Source organism: Rhinolophus sinicus, chromosome 1 (genome assembly GCF_057876585.1).
Source record: "Rhinolophus sinicus isolate RSI-liver-muscle chromosome 1, RSI-T2T, whole genome shotgun sequence".
Lineage (NCBI taxonomy): Eukaryota > Metazoa > Chordata > Mammalia > Chiroptera > Rhinolophidae > Rhinolophus > Rhinolophus sinicus.
This window is the reverse complement of record NC_142501.1, coordinates 155,070,387-155,094,470: the sequence shown is the minus strand read 5'-3', so window position 1 is coordinate 155,094,470 and position 24,084 is coordinate 155,070,387. Positions and strand designations below refer to the sequence as shown.

Sequence of the window (24,084 nt, the reverse complement as noted above, 5' to 3'; positions counted from 1 at the left end):
TTTATCATAAATGTGTATTGAGGTTGAAATTTCATTCAAGAATCTGACTATCCTTTTTTTTCCCCTAGCCAAGTTATAACTGCAATCCAACTTCTATTAAGAGATAATATTATTGGAGATAATGAATCAGTATTTATTAAACATACAGATTGAGATATTTCTTGATTCTCTATATAATCTCCCATTCTGTAATATCATATTGACTCTTGTACTCCCACCTTTCACACATACGTGCACAGATTCATACCACACAATGAACCGCAGTCCTTCACAAAGTCATCTCATGTAAGTGATGCAAGATGGAAAAAGTTGTTCTCTTCCCCCAAAAATCACCTGTTAATATAAAAGTTTGTGCAAGGTGAATACCCATCATGAGTTACAGCTCTCTTGAATAAAACCTGGGTATAGTAGGAGGTACCAACTGCTTATTGAAGGTTTATGCAAAAGTAATTACGTTAATGTATATTAATTATTAATGTAGAGGGATAGACAGATGAGTAGAGGATGAATGATTACCCACCACTTCATATCTTGAAACTTTATCACCTGCCTAAATCTGAATATCCCAGGGGCATATAAACATTTCCATAGAGTTGTCTTATTAAAGCAGTCACTTCAGGAAAAAAAAATCTGACAGATCATATTGATTTCTAAATTGCTGCCAATTTTGTGTATCATATTTTACCTAATGATACTATCAGCCATTTGGTCTTTAAGGCAGAAATCCTATTTCTTTACATCTTTCTACAAAACCACAACTTTGCTCTTAGGCATTGTTTCCAGCTTCAGATCTAATCACTAATCACAAGTTTCAACTGTATTCCTAACATTTACTATTTTCAGACCTTGTTTCAGACTATTATGATTCCATGTTTAAGTTACTAATTCACATATTTAATCATTTTCCCTTCTTTCACATTCTTGCCTTTGGGGTGGCTGGATGACTCAGGTGGTTAGAGCGTGAGCTCTTAACAACAGGGATGCCAGTTGGATTCCCACTTGGGCCAGTCAGCTGTGCCCTCCACAGCTAGATTGAAAGACAATGACTTGGAGCTGATGGGTCCTGGAAAAACACACTGTTCCCCAATATTCCCCGATAAAATTTAAAAAAAACAACAACAACATAATTGTCTTTGTATGCAATCTATGTTTAGCCTCTAGAATTGTTTGCTAAAGAAAATATTTGATATTGTGACTGCCTTTCTTCTAAATTTGATTAACTATATTTTGCCTATTTTAAAACCTATAGTGTATCTATCAAGACTACCTATGTCTCCTAGTTCAATCTGATTTTCTTCTATAAACTACTGCCCAGCTCTTTCTCCGTGATCCATACCCACTGGAATGTTTTCCAAATGTCCCATGAACTTCTCTCATTCCTCTATTCATTGTGAAATCTGCCCTTTTGCTACGTTCCGCCTAGATCCTACCAAGGCTTTTTATCTTACCTCATATGTTATTTGCCTTAATAAAACTGGTCCCAATATTTCCACAGAAAATTAATTGCTTTTCCTTTGGTATTCTGAACATCCTGTATTCAGATGACTGTTAACAAAGTTTTCCCCATAGGCAGCCATGTCTACTTAAGCAAATTATTTTGCTACTCCACACAGGGAAAACAATGTGCAGTATGTGTTCACCTAATCTCCTTGCACGTTTGAACACAGAGTGCAATGGGAGTTCGTGTGTGTGTGTGTGTGTGTGTGTGTGTGAACTTTAGAGAAATCTTACTGTTTATTGCCCTTATTGCCAATCTAGAGAATCATTGTATTTCTAGGTCATTTATCTGAATTTTAAGTTCTAAAGCTGGAAGAATTTTTCCCAGATATATTTTCATTTCTGTTTTAGTCCTTCGATAAACATTAAACTTGCACACAATGAATAAATGTTTCCCTTTAAAAGTTAATGTTTAACTTACTATGTGTCTTAATTGCTGTTCACCTCTGTGCCCAGCAGAAACACACGAAACTCCTGCAGAGCAGCATGTGAGGGAGCTGCTGACATGATGTCTGACAAGTGGGCTTTGGTGATTCTGCTGCTGCAGCTCTGCAGCACTGACTGTGGATTCTGTGGGAAGGTTCTGGTGTGGCCCTGTGACATGAGCCACTGGCTCAATCTAAAGACTATTCTGGAGGAACTCACAGAGAGAGGACATGAGGTGACAGTGTTGACTCCTGAACATGCTCAGCTCATTGACTACAAGAAGCCTTCCCAACTGAACTTTGAGGTATTGCATGTACCATATGACAAAGAACTAATTGAGAATGTAAATGATAAATTTATCAACCTAGCTCTTAATGTCTTACCAAATGTAACACTCTGGCAATCAGTGATTAAAATGAAGGAATTCTTTATTGAAATAACTCAGTTTTTAAAATCCATGTGTGAGAGTACAGTCTACAATCAGACACTCATGAAGAAGCTCCAGGAAACCAAGTATGATGTAATGATTATAGACCCCGTGATGCCCTGTGGAGAGCTGGTGGCTGAATTGCTTGCAGTCCCTTTTGTGATCACATTAAGAGCCTCTTTAGCAGGCATGAAGGAGAAACACTGTGGGAAACTTCCAGCCCCACTTTCCTATGTACCTGTTCAAATGGTGGGTCTAACAGACCGAATGACCTTTCTGGAAAGAGTAAAGAATACAATGCTTTCAATTTTCTTTGACTTCTGGGTCCAGGATTATGACATTCATTTTTGGGACCAGTTTTACACTGAGGCATTAGGTAAGAGACTCTACTTTACATTTTAAGCTTGTCATCAAAATAAATTTAAGAATTTAAATGAATACTATGAAATGAAAGGAGTACATTTTATAATATCTGTCTTCCATTTAAACTCTATTTTTTTTATCTCACTGATATACATTTATTCTACTTATTTTTAATTTCTTCCCTTTTCTACATAAAAATATTTTGCTTTGCAATTTTATACTCTCTGCTCTAATCTGAATCAGTCAACTCAGACAGGCTTGCATTTAAACTATCTGTAAGAAGTACTAATATGAACTAACGCACAAAAGCTCATATCTGACACTAAATACATTATTTATTTCACTATCCCATTTTTCACAAAACTACTATTCAAACGAACCCACTTAAAATTTATTGATTTAGACATGATTAGAACTTCAATGTATTGATTTTTCTATAATTATCAATTAATTAATTGAGGTAATATTCAGTATGCATTTCCTGGGTACAGACTACATGCTAGACTCTGTAGGTCGAGGAAAAAGTACATGGATCTTGCCTCAAGACTACCCTTGGAAGTAACTGAGAACTATAATAGGTCACCGGTACATTTTGATATAATAGGATTATTAGTAAAGACCTGAAAAGACTCCAGTTGAGAACAAGAGGACAGAAGCATTATCAAAGGAGAAAGGAAAAAAAAAGAGCATCTTCTATTAAGCAAGACTTGTAGTTGACATGCATTCATGCAACCCTTAAAAAGTCTTCAAAATTAAAAACCATCCCACTTGACTCACTGGGTAGTTAACATAAGAGAATCATTTGATGATAATAATATCTACTGGATAGTTCAAATTTAATAACCAACTAATTATATACATTTTTAGAATTGTCCATTCCCATAATGACTCAATTTTATATGAAAAATACAACTAAAGTAAAAGGAGTATTTGTCAATTTTCTCTCACTGTTTTACGTATGTAATTCCTCATGCGGAATATTTCAAACGCAACCTATTTTTATACTTAAATTCACTTCCATTCTCCTCCTTTTATGCCCTCTATACTCATTATTTGAATCATTGCTTTAAATACAGAATTTTCCTAACTGCTTTAAGCACTGCCTTTCTAAAATGAAACCTATGGTTATATAAAATAAGTTACCTAAGGAGAGAAATTATTAAGAGAAATATGAGAATGACTAATAAAAATATCATCTAGGGGTTTGTAATCAAGGTAGGATTTGAGTTCCAAGAAAGTAGGCATCCAGAGCACAAAAACACATCAATTGGAAGCTAAGAGGTGAAGTTCTAATCTTATCTCCGGCAATTTCAAACAGAGTGTCCTGGACAAAGTTTCTTTACTATTAAATTATAGCTCTTAGACTGTATTACTTTGGATATAATTTCAAACATTAAAAAATAATGACTCTAAAATGAGGCTTTCATCCCCTGGGTGTATATCACCACCAAATTAGATTAGAATCCTAATGTGAAAAGGATTCTCATCTCAGTTTTTTCCCTTTCTCTGTCACAAAATATACATATATTTTTGTAAATAGAAAAGACTGACTTGGTTATTTGTAATTAATCATTCTTCTGCATAAAATTTCCGAGATTAACCTTAAATGTGTCCCTTTCAAAACACATCATTTAAGACAGCAGTAAAGTAAGTGTGTGATAATTGCAGTATGTACTCGTGTGCCTAATATACTAAAAAGAGGGTCATCACGAGTATGAATTACTCAGGGAGTTCTTACTAATAAAATAGTGGCCCATGAATTGAAGTGACGAGAGATAACTCAGAAGTATAAGGTGGACTAATATTGACAGATCCTATAACAATATGAGTAATCCTGACATTATAACATGCTGGGAGTCACAGACATGTTCCTGACTAGAAACCATTGAGAGGTGTTTAGGTGCAGATATTGCAAGGCTAATCTATCATTTGCCATTTCATTGGAGAAAAAAAATTAGTAATAAATTCATTTGTAGTTTGGAGGTGTGATTAAAAGGTTGCTTTATTTTATATTGTAAAAATAAACTTGCATATAACTGTTTTTTTCTTTTCCTCCTTTCTTCATCTTTACTATTTTCTCTCTTTCTTTTTAGTTCATATATTCTATTAATGCACCCTTTTATTTTACATCTAGAAGCCATATTATTCTAGAATAGATAACTTTATTTTTTCCTTGATAGCTTATTATTAAATTCATGGTAAGATTTTCCCATTGAAATTATAGGCTGTTTTTGTTTTACCCAACTTTTTTACTTTTCTCTAGGAAGACACACTACATTGTGTGAGACTCTGGGGAAAGCTGAAATTTGGCTAATCCGAACATATTGGGATTTTGAATTTCCTCGTCCACACCTACCTAATTTTGAATTTGTTGGAGGACTGCACTGCAAACCTGCAAAACCTTTACCTAAGGTAGGAATATTAGCGTGTTTCCCTGAAAATAAGACCTAGCTGGACAATCAGCTCTAATGCGTGTCTTGGAGCAAAAATTAATATAAGATTGGAAATTATATTATATTATATTATATTATATTATTATTATAAAGACCCAGTCTTATATTACAGTAAAATAAGACTAGGTGTTATATTATATTATATTATATTATATTATATTATATTATATTATATTATATTATATTATATTATTATATTATATTATATTATATTATATTATATTATATTATATTATAATGTAAGACCCAGTCTTATATTATAGTAAAATAAAACCAGGTTTTATATTACTTTTTTGCTCCAAAACACGCATTAGAGCTGATTGTCTGGCTAGGTCTCATTTTCGGGGAAACATGGTACATTGAAGGACTTTATGTATCTTATGATATGATACTTGAATTTTTTTTAACGATTACGGTCTTAATAATAGAGACTTGATGTGAACATCTCTGATAGGCCACTCCATTTCCATTTTCCATGTCAGAGGGGCTCTTGTGAGTTATAGACCTGTGTCTTTTCGGCATCCTATTGAGAAATTAGGCTGAAAATGGCACGATTAAAGTGCGTCTTAAAATACCATTGATAGGAGTGACAGAAAACTAGAGCCATGAAAATTTCTAAAAAGACTACTATAGTCTTCCTCACAAGCATGATGGAGTTATGAACCAGGGCGTCTATCATGATGGTAGAGAGATAAACATGAGACACTTTGGGGTAAGCTCCACACTATTTAGCAGGTGAGAGGAGGAAAAGTTAAGGGAAGAGAAAAAAATAAGAAAGACTCCTGTATTTTCCCTTTGCAGGAAATTTGGTGTGATGGCTTCTACTGAAATAGGAAACGTGGAACTAAACTTTGTTTTAGATTAATGAAATGCATTCTATTTGCTGACTATTCACTTAAAGAATCCAGTAGGATTTTCAGGTAGAATTTTCTAGAAACCATTTGGGTAATACAAGGTTTCAATCTCAGCACACAGCAAAGGAAAGACTGGGGGTCATCAGCAAAGAGTTCGTGAAAATGAGAGATGCAAACTTTGACTGATTCTTCACCAAATTGATGGTTTATTTTGGAAGGAAAAAATAAATGTATACCATATCCCTGTATCGTCAACAAAAAAGGCTGAGTGCCCCGGATATTGGAAGGAAACAGTATTGTGAAACAAAAGAGGGTAATAGATAATCATTATAAGGATACTACATTTAACTATCAATAGGGACTGAGGAGAAAACTCTCATTTGCTTGTATTGTGGCAAAATTAACAAAATCCCTTTAGGAAGTTTGCAGGGTAAATGGAGTTCTGGGGCTAAATTCTGATTTCTTGTATGGTAAGATGCATACTGTTGAATGACATTTCAATTCAGGATTATTAAGATGCATTGTCTTAGCAATTAAGCAATAGCTACAACCCAAGCTCTATTAAGTCTTGGTATAATGAACCAATGTCTAACTAGAGACATTTTAAAAAGAGGTAACAATTTCTGTGGCTCTCTAGATTAACTCCCATGCCAAACTATGGTTTATCCTGACATTCCCACTTTTACACACACACACACACACACACACACATACACACAGTAATGAGCCACATAATTTCACAAAATCATCTCAAATAAAATGATGAAAAGGGGCAAAATTTATCTTTCTAAATTCAACTTTCCTACCGATAAGAAGTTTGCGCAGTAACAATACTAATCTCGGCTATGGTTATTATGTAAAACTTATTCCAGTCACTGGATACACAGATCAAAAAGCAATGAGCGAGACTGCCATCAGCATCATGGCAGAGTATAAAAGGCCCTTTATAGCTTCCCTTATACAACGAATTGGACAACTATAATTTAGCAAACAATCCTCTGGTAAACACACACACACACACACACATCTCATAGTTGTATACATCAGTACATCTGAAGGTGGCAGCACTGGAACAAGCAGGGTAGGTGGAATAGGGGGAAGAACAGAAATGGTGGCTGCAGATACAGTTCAGAGCAAGCCGCAACATATACTGGTGGACCAGTCGGGTTATAGCTCTCACACTGCAACACAGAGGGCCCTAGAGGCAAAAGCAACATACCCGCCTGAAAAGGCAGCTCCCATTAATGCAAACCTGTTGATGGTGGGTAATATATATGCCTAACTTCAGCAATTTTGCTGGTATACAAAATAGCTATTCACAGCCATTATGGGCAAAAGGCAAAACCTGGTCTTCTGACGGCCGTTACTAACATAAAGCAGAAAAATTATGAACCTGCCTCTCCATGCTTACACTATTGGTGCAGAAGCGGGTAGAGGTGGGAAAAAGTTGCGGCAGCAGAAACACGTCTTGGCCACTGGTTACAAGGGGCAAACACCTGGTGCTCACAGGCATCAAGCCTCAATGCCAGCAATATTCCACTTGGAGCACAGGAGTGATGCTCCAAGACTGAGGTGACCCACACACAAATGGGATGCTCACCTCCCGAGGAAATGCAGGGCATCTTCCACCGTAGAGGCAACACCATCCCACTGAGATCCTGGAAAAGCTAAGTGTGAGTTAAAAAAAAAAACTTGCACTATAGCAACATTTATTAGAAACCAAAAAACATTTCTACCCCTCAACCTGATGAGTTGTTAAGAACAAAACAGTTCTAAACAAGAAAAAGTTCACTTTTTCGAACGTGCAGGTAGGGAAAAAATCCACCAAGTACCCCAAAAAAGCAAGGTAATAAGGTAGCACAAAAAGAAACTGAAATCTCCAAAAAATCAAACAAAAACACATAGAGGACTATGACTTCAGTGACACAGAATTCAAAAGGAACTTATTAAAAAATTCAATGAGGGGGCCGGCCCGGTGGCTCAGGTGGTTAGAGCTCCATGCTCCTAACTCTGAAGGTTACCGGTTCGATTCCCACATGGGCCAGTGGGCTCTCCACCACAAGGTTGCCGGTTCAACTCCTCCAGTCCAGCAAGGGATGGTGGGCTCCATCCCCTGCAACTACGATTGAACATGGCACCTTGAGCTGAGCTGCGGCTGAGCTCCCGGATGGCTCAGTTGGTTGGAATGCATCCTCTCAACCACAAGGTTGCCAGTTTGACTCCCGCAAGGGATGGCTATACTTATATCACACAAAATAGATTTCAAGACCAGAAAACAAAAGAGACAAAGGTGGACACTTTATAATGATAAAGGACCTATTCATCAAGAAGATATAACACTTATCCATACGTGTGTACCAAACCTGGAAGTATCTAAATATACAAAGCAATTATTACAAGACTTAGAGGGAGAAACCAACAAAAATACAATTACAGTAGAAGACTTCAATATGTCAGTTACAGCAATGGATAAATCATTCAGACAGAAAATCCATAAGAAAATTTTAGTCTTAAATGAAACATTAAATCAAATGGACTTAATTAATATAAATACTACTTCCATCCTAAAACGACAGATACACATTCTTTTCAAGTACACCTGGAACATTCTCAACCATAGAGAATATGTTGAAACAAGAAACTAGTCTCAATGAACTGAAGAGGACTGAAATGATACCAAGCATTTTTTTTATTTTATTTTTTTTTACCACAATGGCATGAAACTGGAAATCAACTCCAAGAAGAAAACTGGAAAACCGAAACGTATGTAAAGATTAAACAACATGCTATTTAACAATTACTGGGTCAAAGAAGAAATTTAAAAAAGGATCAAAAGATACATAGAAATCAACAGAAATGAAATATGATATACCAAAATTTTGGGGATGTAGCAGCAGTACCAAGAGAAAAGCTTATACTAATACAGGTCTACCTCAAGAAACAAGAAAAGGATCAAATAAAAAATCTAACATTACACCTTAAACAATGATAAAAAGAAGAACAAATGAAATCCAAAGTCAGTAGGAGGATGAAAATAATAAAAATCAGAGTGGAAATTAATGAAATAGAGAACAAAAAAATACCAGAAAAAAAAATTAAAGAAAGAAGAGCTTGTTCTTTGAAAAGATAAACAAAACTGACAATCTTTGAGCTACACTCACTAAGAGAAAAAATAAACAGACAAGATTGAAATAACTGCATTCAAAAATGAAAGAAAGTCACTAGGACACCACAGAAATATAAACGGTTATACAACAATACTATAACAAGCTATATGCCACAAAATTAGATAACCTAGAAAATGGACTAGTTTTTTTAAGCATATACCTTGTTAGACGGAATCATGATAAACTGAAACAACTAAATAGACTCCTCACTAGTAGGGAAATTGAAACAGCAATAAAATCCACCTAAAAAACAAAAGTCCAGGACCAAATGGCTTCACTGGTGAATTCTATCAAATATCTAAAAGATTTAATACCAATTCTTCTGAACCTCTAATGAAAAAACGGAAGGGGAGGGAATACTTCCTAACTCATTTTGAGGCCAACATTACCTTGACACCAACACCAGGTCAAGAAATCACAGGGGAAAACAAAGAAAATTATAGGCCAATCTCTTTACTGAACATAAATACAAAAGTCCTAATCAAAATACTAGCAAATACAATACAACAACACCTTAAAATACATTATGACCAAGTAGGATTCATTTAAGGGATGCAAAGATAACTGACCATACAAAAATCAATCATATAATCTACCATATCAACAAAATGAAATATAATATAAAAATCATACAGTTCACTCAATAGATGCAGAAAAAGCATGTGACAATATATTAACATCCATTTATGATTAAAACATCCAACAAAATGATATAGAAATCAAATACCTCGATGCAATAAAGGCCATATATAAAAATCCTCAGCTAGCAGCATACTCAATGGCAAAAAACTAAAAGCTTTTCCTCTAAGATCAGAATCAGGAAGAAGGATGCCTACTCTCATCATTGTTATTCAACATAGGACTAGAAGTCATAGCTAAAGCAATTAGGCAAGAAAAATAAATAAAAGGCATCCAAAATGGGAGTGAAGAAGTAAAACTACCAGTACTTTGAGATGACACAATTCTATAATACAACATCCTAAAGATGCCATCAAAAAACTGTTAGAAACAATAAACAAGTATGGTAAAGTTGCAGGACACAAAATCAATATACAAAAATCTGTTGCATTTGTATATACTAACAACAAAATATCTTAAAGGGAAATGAAGAAAATAACAATCCCAACAAAATAAATAAAATACGTAGGGATAAACTTAACATAGGAGGTGAAGAAACTGTACACTGAAAACTGCACGACACTGTTGAGAGAAATTGAGGAAAACAGAAAGAAATGCAAAGATATTTCATCTTCATGGATTGGAAGAATTAGCATTGTTAAAATGTCCATATTACCTAAAGAAAACAGATTCATTCAATGCAATCCCTATCACAATCCTAGTGGCAGTTTTCACCGAAATTGAACAAAAAATCCTAAATTTTGTATAAACCACTAAAGACACTGAATAGGCAAAGCAATCCTGAGACAAAAAGAACAGAGCAGGAAGTACACACTCCCTGACTTGTAACCGTAATCAAAATAGCATGGTCTTGTCAGAAAAATAGACACATAGACCAATGGAACTGAATTTAGAGCCCACAAATAAGCCTACATGTACCTGGGAAACTGCTATTAAACAAAGAATATACAATGAAGAAAGAAGTCTCTTCAATAAATGGAGTTGAAAAAATTGGACAGCCTCATCCAAAACAATGAAACTAGACTAGTGTCTTACACAATACATAAATATTAATTCAAAATGGATTAAAAAGTTGAACGTGATACCCGAAACAATGAAATATATAGAAGAAAACATAGGCATGAAATTTATGGACCTTAGTCTCAAAGATTTAGTGAATTTGACCTAAAAGGCAAGAAAAGCAAAAGCAAAAATAAATGAATGAAACAACATCAAACTAAAAAGCTTATGCACAGCAAAGGAAACCACGAACAAAACAAAAAGGCAACCAAAAGAATGAGAGAAGATACTTAAACAATATCTTTGATAAGGGGTTAATATCCAAAATATATGAAGAACTCACACAACTATATAACAACAACAAAAACCCCAAACAATCCAATTTAAAAATGGGCAGAGGATCTGAACATTTTCCCAAAGAAGACATACTGATTGCCAACAGACATATGTAAAGATATCCAACATCAACGGTTATTAGGGAAATGCAAATCAAAACCACGAGATACCACCTCACACGCATTAGAATGGCTATTATCAAAAAGTCAAGAAACAACTGTTGCTTGTTCTCCAAACAAATGTGGAGTAAAGGGAATACATACTCTGTTGATGGGAATGTAATTTAGTGTAGCCACTATGCAAAACAGTGTGAAAGTTCCTCAAAAAATTAACAATGTAACTAGCATTGTCCCAACTATTCCTTCTCTGTGTATTTATCAAAAAAAATCCAAAATTCTTGTTCATAAAGATATATGTACCACTGTGCTCATTGTAGTATTAACTACAATAGCCAAGACATGAAAACAAACAATGTGTCTACATTGACAGATGATTGGAGAAAGAAGATGACTGAATACAGATGGTGCCAATAAAATGTACAGACATTATAAGAAAGGAAAAAAGTGCATTAAAATTGTGATACTAAATATATACCAATAACAAAAGATGAATACAAGTCACAATTGACTGCTGTAATTAAAACAGGTGCTCAAAGTGGTTACCAACAGCATCCAGACACTTCTGATTACAGACATTGTTTGGTAGACTTCTGTGGCGAGTGTGTAAACTGTTCCAACAAGATAGCAGAAGCAGCAGGACTTGTTGCTATACAAGGCCTTCCAGATCTTCCATTGTGTACATCACACACAGTACCATGTATCTCAAACTTATCACGAATGCCTGCAATTGTTAGGCGTGTTGGAGTTTCTGTTGCATACTCGTGCCTCCACTATACTTCCACACGTTCTGGAATTTCAAATACCACTTCAAAATGGTCTTGCTCTTCCAAACAACAATCGCGCTTCCACCATTTTCTTTGACTGTACTGGCTGTTGCATGGTAACCCTAGCATTCATTTGATTAATGCCATCTTTTGAACATTCCTACCATAATTCACCTCAACTTCAAAAAGTAATACATCGATAACATCTCTTAAAATGTGTATATATTTTTTGGCATCTCCAGTGTGTGTGTGTGTGTGTGTGTGTGTGTGTGTGTGTGTTGTGTGTGTGTATATATGTATACTTTCAACCATAAAAAAATGAAATATTGCCATTTCCAACAACATACATCTTGAGAATGTTATGCTAAGTAGTAAGTCAGACAGAAAAGGACAAAGAACATGATTTCACTCTTAGGTGGAATATTAAAAAAAAAAAGTAACAAACTAAGAAAATAAAACAAACACATCCACACACAAATGTTGGTTAACAGAGGATAAAGAGAGTGGAAAGAGAATTAAAGTGAGCAAAGGGTGTACAGTGCAGTGGTGAGGCATCTACACCATACATGAAGTGGTCTCCCTAATAAGACAAGTATCCAGCTAACACCCTACCAAACTTTTACAACATTATTCATTATATTCCCCAAATTGTCTTTCATATCCCCATGGCAACTGAAACTAACATAAATAAGTAAATAAATAAATAAACACATAAATAAACAGTGAGTAAAGGGGGTCAAATACATTGTAACGAAAGAAAACTAGACTTCAGGTAGAGGCATACAATCAAGTACACAGATATTGAATTCATAATCTTACACAACTGATAGGTATGTAACGTTATTAATCAGTGTTACCCCAATATATTTAATAAAATATGAAGATAAAATAAAATAAAAAATTTATACCTAAGGAAAAAAATAGTGATTATAGGACCTCCGGTCAAAAAGTCAATGAATTTAGTGTGTGTGTATGTGTATATACATATAGTATATTATATATAAAACATATATGCATACATTCACACACATGTGTATATATATATGCACATACACACATATACATACATATATATATATATTCAAAAGTTTATTCAAATTCCATGTGTTTGGGAAGATGAATAACAATAATAACACAATAATTTGTGTGATGCTAGATATGTTCTAACATTAATGAAGCTGAAAATGCAGTTACTTTCAACTTTGACATCATCGCTTGTCTAATCATTTAACAGCCTTTAATTGGGGAACATAGTGACTCCAGAGCTGCCACAAAAGATTTCACAAGAAATACACGACAAATCTAGATGATGCCATTCTCATAAAATATGATCTGACTGCACCCAACCCCAGAGTCCATGGACAACTTGCACAACTCTAAATGGTGAAGCAGGGGTTTAATTTACAGAAGTAACTACATATCAATTGTGTGCTAAGGCTCAAATTAAGAACGTGCAGCTTGTGTCCACTAAGATTCAAGTTTTATACACCAGGTAGATAGGCAATCATTGTCTCCTAAAATAATTTATGATTACAGAGTTGTTTAAATATGTTATCTCCTTTTACAATACATCACTATGTGTCACAATTCTAACAAATATCTTCTTAACCTTCTTAAGAGAAAAGTTAAACACAAGAAAATTACCATGGAAGTTATGTGTAAAAAACAGGCAGATCAACACAGTGATGATTTATTTGATGTAAATTGTTAGACACCTAATTCAGACCCATTTAAAACCTTTCATTTGAGGAATATTTTCATGAGTTTGCAAACCACTCAGGTTTTTTTGTTGTTGTTGTTACTATTTTGGGGGCTTTTTGTTGTAGTTTTTCAATTTTTATTACATTTATTGGAGCGACAGTGGTTAGTAAAATTAAATAGGTTTCAAATGTATAATTCCATAACACATCATCCATATATTGCATTGTGTATTCATTACACAAAGTCAATTCTTCTTCCATCACCATATATTTGATCCCCTTTACCCTCTTCTACATTTCCCATCCCTCCTTACCCTCTGGTAACCACTAGAGTGTTGTCTGTGTCAATGATTTTTTTGTCTTGCTCGTTTGTTCCTTTTAGTTTTATATGCCATGTATGAATGAATCATATGGTTCTGAACATTTTATGACTTACTTTACCTAGCATGATAATCTCAAGATCCATCCATGTTGTCACAAATGGCAGTATTTCATCTTTTCTTAATGGCCCGGGGTTATTCCTTTGTATATATGCACTACACCTTCTCTATCTAATCATCTATCAAAGGACACTTTGGTTGTTTCCTTGTCTTGGCCACCATAAATAATGCTACAGTGAACATAGTGGTACATAAAGCTTTACAAATAAATGTTTTCAGAATTTTGGGGTAGATACCAAGAAGATGAATTACTGGGTCGTATTGTAATTTTGTTCTTAATTTTTGAGGAACCTCGATACTGTTTTCCATAGTGACTATACAAATTTAAATTCCCACCCACAGTGTATGAGGGTTCCTTTTCTTCACAGACTCTCCAACATTTGTTATTACTTAACTTGTTGATAATAGCCATTTTAACAGGTGTGCAGTGAATCTCATTGGGGTTTTGATTTGCATTTTCCTAATAGCTAGTGAATTTGAGCATTTTTTCATAAATCTGTTCGCTGTTAGTATGTCTTCTTGGGAGAGGTGTCTGTTCAGGTACTCTTGACCATTTTTTAATTGGATTGTTTGATTTCTACTGTTGAGTTACATGAGTTCTTTATATATTTTGGATATTAGCCCCCCTATCGGAGGTGTTGTTTGCAAATATATTCTCCCATTAAGTTGGCTGACTCTTTGCTCTGTTGATGGTTTCTTTTGCTGTGCAGAAGCTTCTTAGTTTGATATAGTCCCATTCATTTATTTTTGCTTTTACATTACTTGCCTTTGAGATCAAATTCCTAAAATTCTCTACAAATCCAATGTCCATAAGTTTAGTACCTATGCTTTCTTCTATGCAATTTATTGTTTCAGGTCTTATGTTTAGGTCTATTATGCACTTTGAGTTAATTTTCATATATGGTGACATACAGCAATCTAGTTTCATTCTTTTGCATTTGGCTTTCCAATTTTCCCAGAGCCATTTATTAAAGAGGCTTTTTTATCCATGTATGTTTTTGCCTCCTTTGTCAAAAATGATCTGTCCATATAGATGTGCATTTATTTCTGGGTTCTCAATTCTGTTCCATTGGCCTGTGTGTCTCTTTCTCTGCCAATACAACAATGTTTTGATTATTGTCGATATGTAGTATAAATTGAAGTCAGGGAGTGTGAGACCTCCAGCCTTGTCCGTTTTTCTTACGATTTTCTTAGCTTTGGCTATTTGAGATCTTTTGTGATTCCACACAAATCTGATTATTTTTTGTTCTACTTCTTGAAAAAAATGCCATTGGGATTTTGATGGGGATTGCATTAAGTCTGTATATTGCTTTGGGTGATATGGCCATTTAAAAAATGTTGATTCTTCCAATCCTTGAACATGGAATATCTTTCCATTTCTTTGGGTGTTCTTCAACTTCTTCTAATAATTTCTTGTAGTTTTCAGTGTATATGTCCTTCACACCTTTTTGAAAGCTTTTTCCCAGGTATTTTCTTTTTTTCATTTCCAATGCAAAAGGAAGTGTTTTTTAATTTATTTGTCTGAAATTTCATTGTCACTATATAGGAACGCAATGGAAGCTTGTAAGTTGATTTTCTGTCCTGCAACTTTATTGTATCTGTTAATTATTTCTAATAGTTTTTTGGTAGAGTTTTTAGGGTTATCTCTGTAAATAATCATATCATCTACAAAAGGGACAATTTGACTTCTTCATTTCCAATTTAGATGCCGTTTATTTCTCTCTCTTGCCTGAGTGCTCTGGCTAGAACTTCCAGTACTATGTTGAATAACAGGAGTGAGCGGGGGCATCCATGTCTTGTTCCTAATCATACAGGAAGAGGATTCAGTTTTTCACCGTTAAGTACGACATTGGCCAACGGCGAGTCATATATGGCCTTTATTATGTTGAGGCACTTTGTTTCTATGCCCATTTTATTAAGTGTTTTATTTATAAATAGTTGTTGTAGCTTCTCAAATGCTTTTCCTGCATATATCCTGTATTTTATGTGGTGTATTACAATGATTAATTTGCATAAAATGAATCATTCTTGCACCTCTGGAATGAACCCCACTTGATCGTGGTGAATAATCTTTTCAATGTATTTTTCTATTTGATTTGCTAATATTTAGTTTATTTTGCATCTATATTCCTCAGAGATATTGGTCTATAGTTTTCTTTTTTGGTGTTATTGTTACTTGGTATCAGAGTAATGTTGGCTTCATAAAATGTGTTAGGAAATATTGCTTCTTCCATTTGTCAGAAGACTTTGAGGAGAACAAGTATTAAACCATTTGAATTTTTGGTAGAATTCACTAGTGAAGCCATCTGGTCATGGAGTTTTGCTTTTGAGGAGGTTTTGTATGATTGTTTCAATTTCCTTACTATTGATCAGTCTATTTAGATTTTGCAGTTCTTCATGATTCAGTCTAGGAAGGTTATGTATTTCTAAGAACTTGTCCATTTCTTCTAGGTTATTAAATTCAGTGGCATACTTTCATAGTATTCTTGCATGATCCTTTGTGTGTCTATGGTATCTGTCATAACTTTTCCTCTTTCACTTCAGATTTTGTTTGTCTTTTCTCTTTTTACCTTAGTGAGTTTAGCCAGAGGTTGTCAATTTTATTAATCTTTTCAAAGAACCAAGCTCTTTGTTGCAGCAATTTTTTCTATTGTCTTTTTTCTATTGTCTCTATTTCATTTAATTCTGCTCTAATTTTTATTTTCTTCCTTCTGCTGACTACGAGTTTTACTTCTTGCTCTTTTTGTAGTTCAAGATGAAATGTTGATTATTGGGGTTCTTCTTGTTTCTTGAGATAGGCCTGTGATGATATAAATTTCCCTTTTACTACTGTTTTTGCAGCATCCTAATAATTTTGATATATTGTATTTTCATTCTCATTTGTTTCTATGCATCTTTTGATCTCTCATTTTATTTCTTTCTTGACCCAGTAGTTCTTTAGGACCATATTGTTTAATCTCCATGCATTTGTGGTTTTTCTTGCTTTCTTTTTGCAGTTCATCTCCAAGTTCAAAGCACTGTGATTGGAGAATATGCTTTGTATGATTGCAATCTTCTTAAATTTATTGAGGCTAGTCTCGCATCCGAACATATGGTCTATCCTTGAGAATGTTCCATGTGCACTAGAAAAGAATGTATGATCTGGTGTTCTGGGATGAAATGCTTTGTAAATGTCAGTTATGTCCATTTCATCTAATGTGTCATTTAAAGCTGATATTTCCTTATTGATTTTCTGCTTGGATGATCTATCTATAGCTGTCAATGGGGTGTCTAATTCCCCTACTATTATTGTTTTCTGTCAGTTTCTCCCCTTTGGTCTATTAGTAGTTGCTTTATATATTTTGGTGCTCTCTGATTGGGAGCATATATATTGATAAGTGTTATGTCTTCTTGATATATTGTCCCCTCTATCACTATGAAATGTCCATCTTTGTCTCTTATCTTCTTTATTTTCAAGTCCATATCATCAGATATAAGTATAGCTACACCTGCTCTTCTCTGGGTGCCATTTGTTTCATTTTCCACCCTTTCACTTTGAGTCTATATTTGTCGTTTCAGCTGAGATGTGTCTCTTGAAGGAAATATATGGTTGGGTTTTTTGGGTTTTTTTGCTTTTTTTTTTTTTAATCCAATCTGTGACTATGAGCCTTTATATTGGTGAATTCAGTCCATTTACATTTAGGGTGATTATTGATAGATGAGGAATTCCTATGACCATTTCATCTTTTCTTTTCTGGTAGCTTGAGATCTCCATTGTTTCTCCTGCCTTTGTGTTTCTGACTGTTATTTTAGTTTGGTCATATTCTATGATTCTATATATATATATATATATATATATATATATATATATATATATATATATATAATGTGTTGCAGTTCTGGATTTTGTTTTTGTTGTTGAGTGGTTGCCTTTAAGTTTATGTAAATAAAGTTTCATACACACAGCAGTTTATTTTCTTCAGAATACATTTGATCTCCATTGGTCTTTTAAAGTCAAACCTTTACCCCTAGTCTTTTATGTTTCTGTTGTCACAAAGTATCTACTTATGCTGTGAGTTCATTTCTGAGTTGCCTTGGCAAAGTATGTTCTTCTTTCTTTATGTTTTTATGTGCTTTATTCTTTATGTTATATTTAAGTGGATAGTGCCCTATTCTGAATAAGCATTGACATTTCCCGCTTTTGTCAGTCTGTTACGCATCTTACTCATAATTGTGTATCCTTCTGTCTTTGTTTCAGGTAGAATAAGCCCCTTCTTGTAATGCAGGCCTTGGGGTGGAAAATTCCCTCAACTTCTGTATTTCTGGAAAGATCTTTATTATCCCTTCATATCTAAGGATAAATTTGCTTGGTATATTACTCTTGCCTAGTATTTTCTCTTTATCAATAGTTTGAATATTTTATTCCATTTTCTCCTAGCTTGTAGAGTTTCACTGAAAAACCTGATGATAATCTAATGCACTTTCATCTGTAGGTTACCATGTTCTTTACCCTGGCTGCCTTGAGAATTCTTTTTCATTAAATTTTGACAGTTTCAACATAATGTGGTTTGGAGAAGGCTTTTCAGGATTGAGGTACTTAGATGTTCTGTTTGCTTCTTGGATTTTAGGACCCAGTTCTTTCCATAGGTTAGGGATGTTCTCATTGACTATGTGTTTGAATGGGCTCTCTGTGCCATTCTCTCTCTCTTCTCCTTCTGGTAACCCATATCTTCTATATTGCTCTTTCTGATAGAGTCAGATAGTTCTTGTAGAGTTCTTCCATTCTTTCTTTAATATTCAAGTCTCTCTTTTCTTCCATCTGCATCATTTCCAGATTTCTATCTTCAATATCACTAAGTCTTTCCTCCATCTGGTCAGCTCTATATCCTAAGCTTAATATTTCATTCTCCATCATTTTTTATTGAGTTCTTCAGCTCCAGAATTTCTACTCAGTTCTTTTTTAAAATTTCAATCTTTTTGGTATTTTCTTCACTGATTTTCTCAGTTCATTAAAATGCCTATCTGAGTTTTTCTGCATCTTATTAAATTTTTTCAGAACTCCAATCTTGAATTCTCTGTAATTTAAGTCATACATTTTCATTTCTTTAAGTTTACTTTCTACAGACTTTTCTTTTTTTTCTGAGTTGCCTTGTTACCTTGGTTTTTCATGGTGTTTGATGGTTTATTTTTCCTACGCATTTACAGAAATGAGCTGTGCTGCAGACTGATACAAAAGTTTTTTCTTTTGTTTTCCAGTAGGTGGTGCTGGAGTGTTCTATTTTACCTTGACCTGTACTGGCTCCAGTGTTGTAAGATTCGCTGGGGAGGTTCACGTCTCCTCCATGACCAAGTCACCTCTGTTTCAGGGCCATGGGAGAATGTAATGGGCAATGGTGTTCTGAACCCCTGAAATCCCAGTACCGCCCCTGTAGCCACAAGCTGAGCTGTGCTGTCTGAGCAGTCCTAGGTACCCCCACTGGGATCAGCTAAGAAAGTTGGAATCATGGTGGGCTGGGAGAGGCTGCTGGTGTGTTTGTGGCTTTGTTCTCCTCAGAGTAATGGTGACTCCCAGACAACAGCTGCTTCACTTCTATATCTCCACCCTTGTCATTGGGATTAGCTGCAGTGTGTCTGCCACTCAGGAGCTATCTCTCCAGTTCGCAGGATTATACATATTCTGCTCTTTATCCCTATACTCACTGATACATGTTGTTCCGGGGCCGCTGCTAGCTCTGGGCGGGTACAGGAAGGCAAGCTCTGGGAGAGTAGAGAGAGGCAGCCAGGCTCAATGGCTTTTTTTGTGACTGGCAATGAGGGCCACTACATCACAGCTGTCACACTTCTGTATCTGGCCTCTTCCCTAAGGTATCTGCCCCAATTGCTGGGTTCAGCGGTATTATATGCTGACCACTCCAGGAGAAATGCTCAGGACCACAGAGAAGGCACCAGCAGACTGAATCCTCCTCTCTCCTGTGACCCACAGTGAGCTCGGAGCTGTGTCTGCAGCAGTGAGCTCTGGGCTGTGTCTGCACACCTGTCTCTCATCTTTGCCCTTCCCTCCTCCCATGATCACCCTAATTTGCCCATTTTTAAATGTCCAGATCTCTCAGATGTGTGTCTGAGTGCACAGGAAATCCTCTGTTGAATTATAACTGTTCAATTTGTTGTAACTTCAAGGGGAGAGATCAAGGTGGACCCCTCACACTGCCCTGTGTCTGACATCACTAATCACTTTCATAAAATTAAACCGGGTGAGTAACAGTGCCCATCAATCATGAAAAATATTATGTTCTTATCATCTAATCTTTTTGTGTAATGATTTGGTTCCATGGCTATTCACAAATCAATTATTATATATTCAAGGCATAGGTTTTCGACACATACTTCTTCCTAAAGAGACTAAGTGGCTCTAGGTATCAAAAGATAAAAATAGTCTAAACATGCCTCTGACAATCCCCTTGAATCTTCATGTTAGAAGTATAAGTGAAATTTATTTTATTCCCTGTGATGCTGTACCTTCATAAACCAGGAATGTTTTCTCTCCAGGAAATAGAAGAATTTGTCCAGAAATCAGGCCAACATGGTATTGTGGTATTTTCTCTGGGTTCAGTTATCCAAAATCTCCCAGAAGAGAAGGCCAATATTATTGCCTCAGCCCTAGCCCAGATTCCACAGAAGGTTAGTACAAACTTTGTTCCTTCTGGGCAGCTATTTACCAATTGGAGAGAGAGTGGGGTTAATGGTGTCTTTCCCGGTGAAAGTTGAATCTCATTTTACAGTTAATATATCAGGTACTAATATCAAGTAAAAATTTGTAGACCATCACAATAGTGAGTTTTGGCACATTTGAGCCTTGACTTCTGAGTTTTGCTGTTACTATGGAAACCCATGTCTTTGGAATAATTTATTTTAATAAAATAGAGATGAAAACTTTAAGCCCATTGCTCATATTTTTTAGTATTTGAAATCTTAAAGCCTGTTCTGACAACTCCCAAAATAGATCTGAAGTGTAATCACTCTAAGGACCAGGAGAAGGGAGAACTGAAATGACAGAGATAAAGATGAAACACTCTCAAGAATTTTCTCCACATCTTTGGTTGTATTAGGACTTGATTCATTATAGCTGTGCATAGAAGTAGAAGGTTAGATCCATTCAGTCTTTCTTTTTTTGTGGGGGGAAGGGGGAAAGGTGCAGCTCACAGCCCATGTGGGTTCTAAATGACAACCTTGTTTTTAACCCAACGCTTCAACAAACTGAGCTAACCGGTGACACTCCATTCAGTCTTCTTAATTCACTTTTTCTAGTATTAAAAGGCCCTAGAAATTTTAGTGTTATACTCTGTCAATTTAAATGTTCTAATTTATGATATTCAATTAATTTTTTATGTTATCACCACAATTCTATATTTCAACTCTTTTTATATTGTGCTTGTTAAATATTCAAGAGTCCTTTTATTTTTATATTTGGTTAAATTCTGTGAAACTATATAAAATTCTATATAAAGGCAAATATGCTAATTATAAAAAACAAAACAAACAAGATACATCGTTGGACAAAATAATATAAGCAAATGTAATATTTCATTCTTAATTAAAAGAAAGAAAAAGAATTTGTGGGAGGAACAAGAAGTTAGAAAGGAGGATGATAGGATAACCAAACATCCAAGTAAACAAGTAGATAAAATCTAAAGCAATAGGATTTGTTAGAAGCACTACTTTGAAGATAGAGCTATGATGGTAAGGAACATAAATTTACACAGAAGTAATGTTGTCATAAAAATTTTACACATTCTGATTGAATAGGCCAGTACTGATGAATTTTCTACTTCTTCATTTATGCTCTCATTCCCAGAAGCTTTTAAGTGGTAATAGACAAAATAATAGTACACTTAATGGGCAACTACGATAAGTTCTTTAAAAATGGTGGTTGTAAACAGTCCCATTGTTTCTTTCAGTGTTTACAAATTATATCTTTATACTACAGTAAGGTGGTTGCATGATTTACAAATAATTCTACAACCTGAAAATGTCATTACACTGTGGTTTTACTTGTGAAATATGTATGTTGTCTTCCATAGGTTTTATGGAGATACACAGGAAAGAAACCGGCCACATTAGGAGCCAATACTCGGCTCTATGACTGGATACCCCAGAATGATCTTCTTGGTAAGACTATGGGAAAGAAACACTGTGTAGAAGTTCATTGAGAACTTGATTAATTCTTAATTAACAGTTGACTAATTAACAGTTAATGTAATATAATTAATATCAACAAATATTTAACAATTGTAAATGTTTCTCATTTTACCTTAAGTTTTAAAAGATATAATTAAATAGTTGACTGTTACATTTATAGATCCATACTTGCTATGATTCAGATAAGAATTTCAGGCAATATAGTAAAATTAGTGCCTCCTTTTCCTAGGATAGCAATTTTCTGTGGTGGCAGTGCCCCATATGCTCAGCTTCAGTAGAAAATACTGCCTTCTTCAGTATTTTCTTCAGTAACTTATCCCACAGATCTTCCCCTTCTCTAACATTCTGTTAATGTGCTATAATGACATTTTCATCTGCTTCACATTCTATTCCCAAATTAGGGCATCCAAAAACCAAAGCTTTTCTTACTCATGGTGGAATAAATGGGATCTATGAAGCTATTTATCATGGAGTCCCTATGGTGGGACTTCCCATATTTGGCGATCAGCACGATAACATCATTCACATGAAGGCCAAAGGAGTGGCTGTGGAGTTGAACATGAACACAATGACCAGTGCAGATTTGCTTAGCGCCTTGAGAACAGTCATTAACGATCCTTCGTAAGTACAATTGGTTTCTAAAGGATTACCACTGGTTGTGTTGGGCCACACACAAGAAAATGTTAGAGACCATTCTTATGAACCTAATATTGGACACTTTCCCAATCTTGAATCATTCACCATCTTGGGGTCTTGGAAAACTCCTGAAAAGTATAGTTCAGACACTGTCACACGTCCTTCTTAGTAAAATTAGTCTTGAATTAACAACCGGTTTATTCTGAGTTTTCCTATGTCTGCATTTAACCACATTCTGTTAAGAATATATTTTTTTCAATCTCCCTACTACTCCTGTTAAAATTCTATACAAAGAGCAGAGCTATAACAATAATTTCTAGGGCCCTTAGATTGTTTAATTTTTATAACTTGTATCATATAACTAACAAAAATAAAACTTCATTAATTTTTTCTTTGTATTTTCCTTCCAGTTATAAAAAGAATGCTATGAGGTTATCAAGGATTCACCATGATCAACCTGTAAAGCCCTTAGATCGGGCAGTCTTCTGGATGGAGTTTGTCATGCGCCACAAAGGAGCCAAACACCTGCGGCCAGCCATCCACGACCTCACCTGGTTTCAGTACCACTCTTTGGATGTGATTGGATTTCTACTTGCCTGTGCAGCATCTGCTATCTTCTTAGTCACCAAATGTTGTCTGTTTTCTTGTAGAAAATTGGGTAAAACAGGAAAGAAGAAAAAGAAGAAATAGATCCCTCCATGTTTGGCAAAGTCCTGAGTGGACAATTCTGTTCAATTCAGCCACAAATTATTTAATGAAAACACCACCCGTCCTTTCTATTTTCAAATTTTCCATTTCTCTATTTTAGCCAAAAGAGAAAGCCAAGAATTCCATTAAGACCATTAACTAGTGAGCATGTCCCATTCTTCATTTTTCTAGTCCCAGCTGTTCTTACCCTCTTCTGCTTTACCCAATTTCTGACACAGTGACATTAATAATTCTAAAAGTTCTATTTATATTAACACTATTTTAATTGTAAACCTTAAGTGATATGGCGATTGCTGGAGAGAATAAAATATGAGCAGAATTTCATAGATATAGGAAGCTTAGAATAGTACATTTTATAAGTTGCAACAGATCATGTGAATC

General features: G+C 34.9%; 1 protein-coding gene across 1 annotated transcript; it reads left to right on the top strand.

Moving 5' to 3' along the window:
• The first annotated feature begins 1,960 nt into the window (after positions 1-1,960).
• LOC109436819 (UDP-glucuronosyltransferase 2A3-like) lies at positions 1,961-23,818 on the top strand. The gene is made up of 6 exons (XM_019715652.3): positions 1,961-2,726; positions 4,977-5,125; positions 20,710-20,841; positions 22,242-22,329; positions 22,761-22,980; positions 23,406-23,818. The coding sequence occupies exons 1-6, from the start codon at positions 2,003-2,005 to the stop codon at positions 23,683-23,685; spliced, it is 1,593 nt and encodes a 530-aa protein (XP_019571211.3). The 5' UTR covers positions 1,961-2,002; the 3' UTR covers positions 23,686-23,818.
• The last annotated feature ends 266 nt before the right edge of the window (positions 23,819-24,084 follow it).

Coding starts and splice junctions, on each gene's coding strand:
- LOC109436819 (XM_019715652.3), top strand. CDS start 2,003: ATGATGTCTGACAAGTGGGCTTTGGTGATTCTGCTGCTGCAGCTCTGC. Junction 2,727..4,976: donor GTTTTACACTGAGGCATTAG/GTAAGAGACTCT, acceptor ACTTTTCTCTAG/GAAGACACACTACATTGTGT. Junction 22,981..23,405: donor ACAGTCATTAACGATCCTTC/GTAAGTACAATT, acceptor TTTTCCTTCCAG/TTATAAAAAGAATGCTATGA.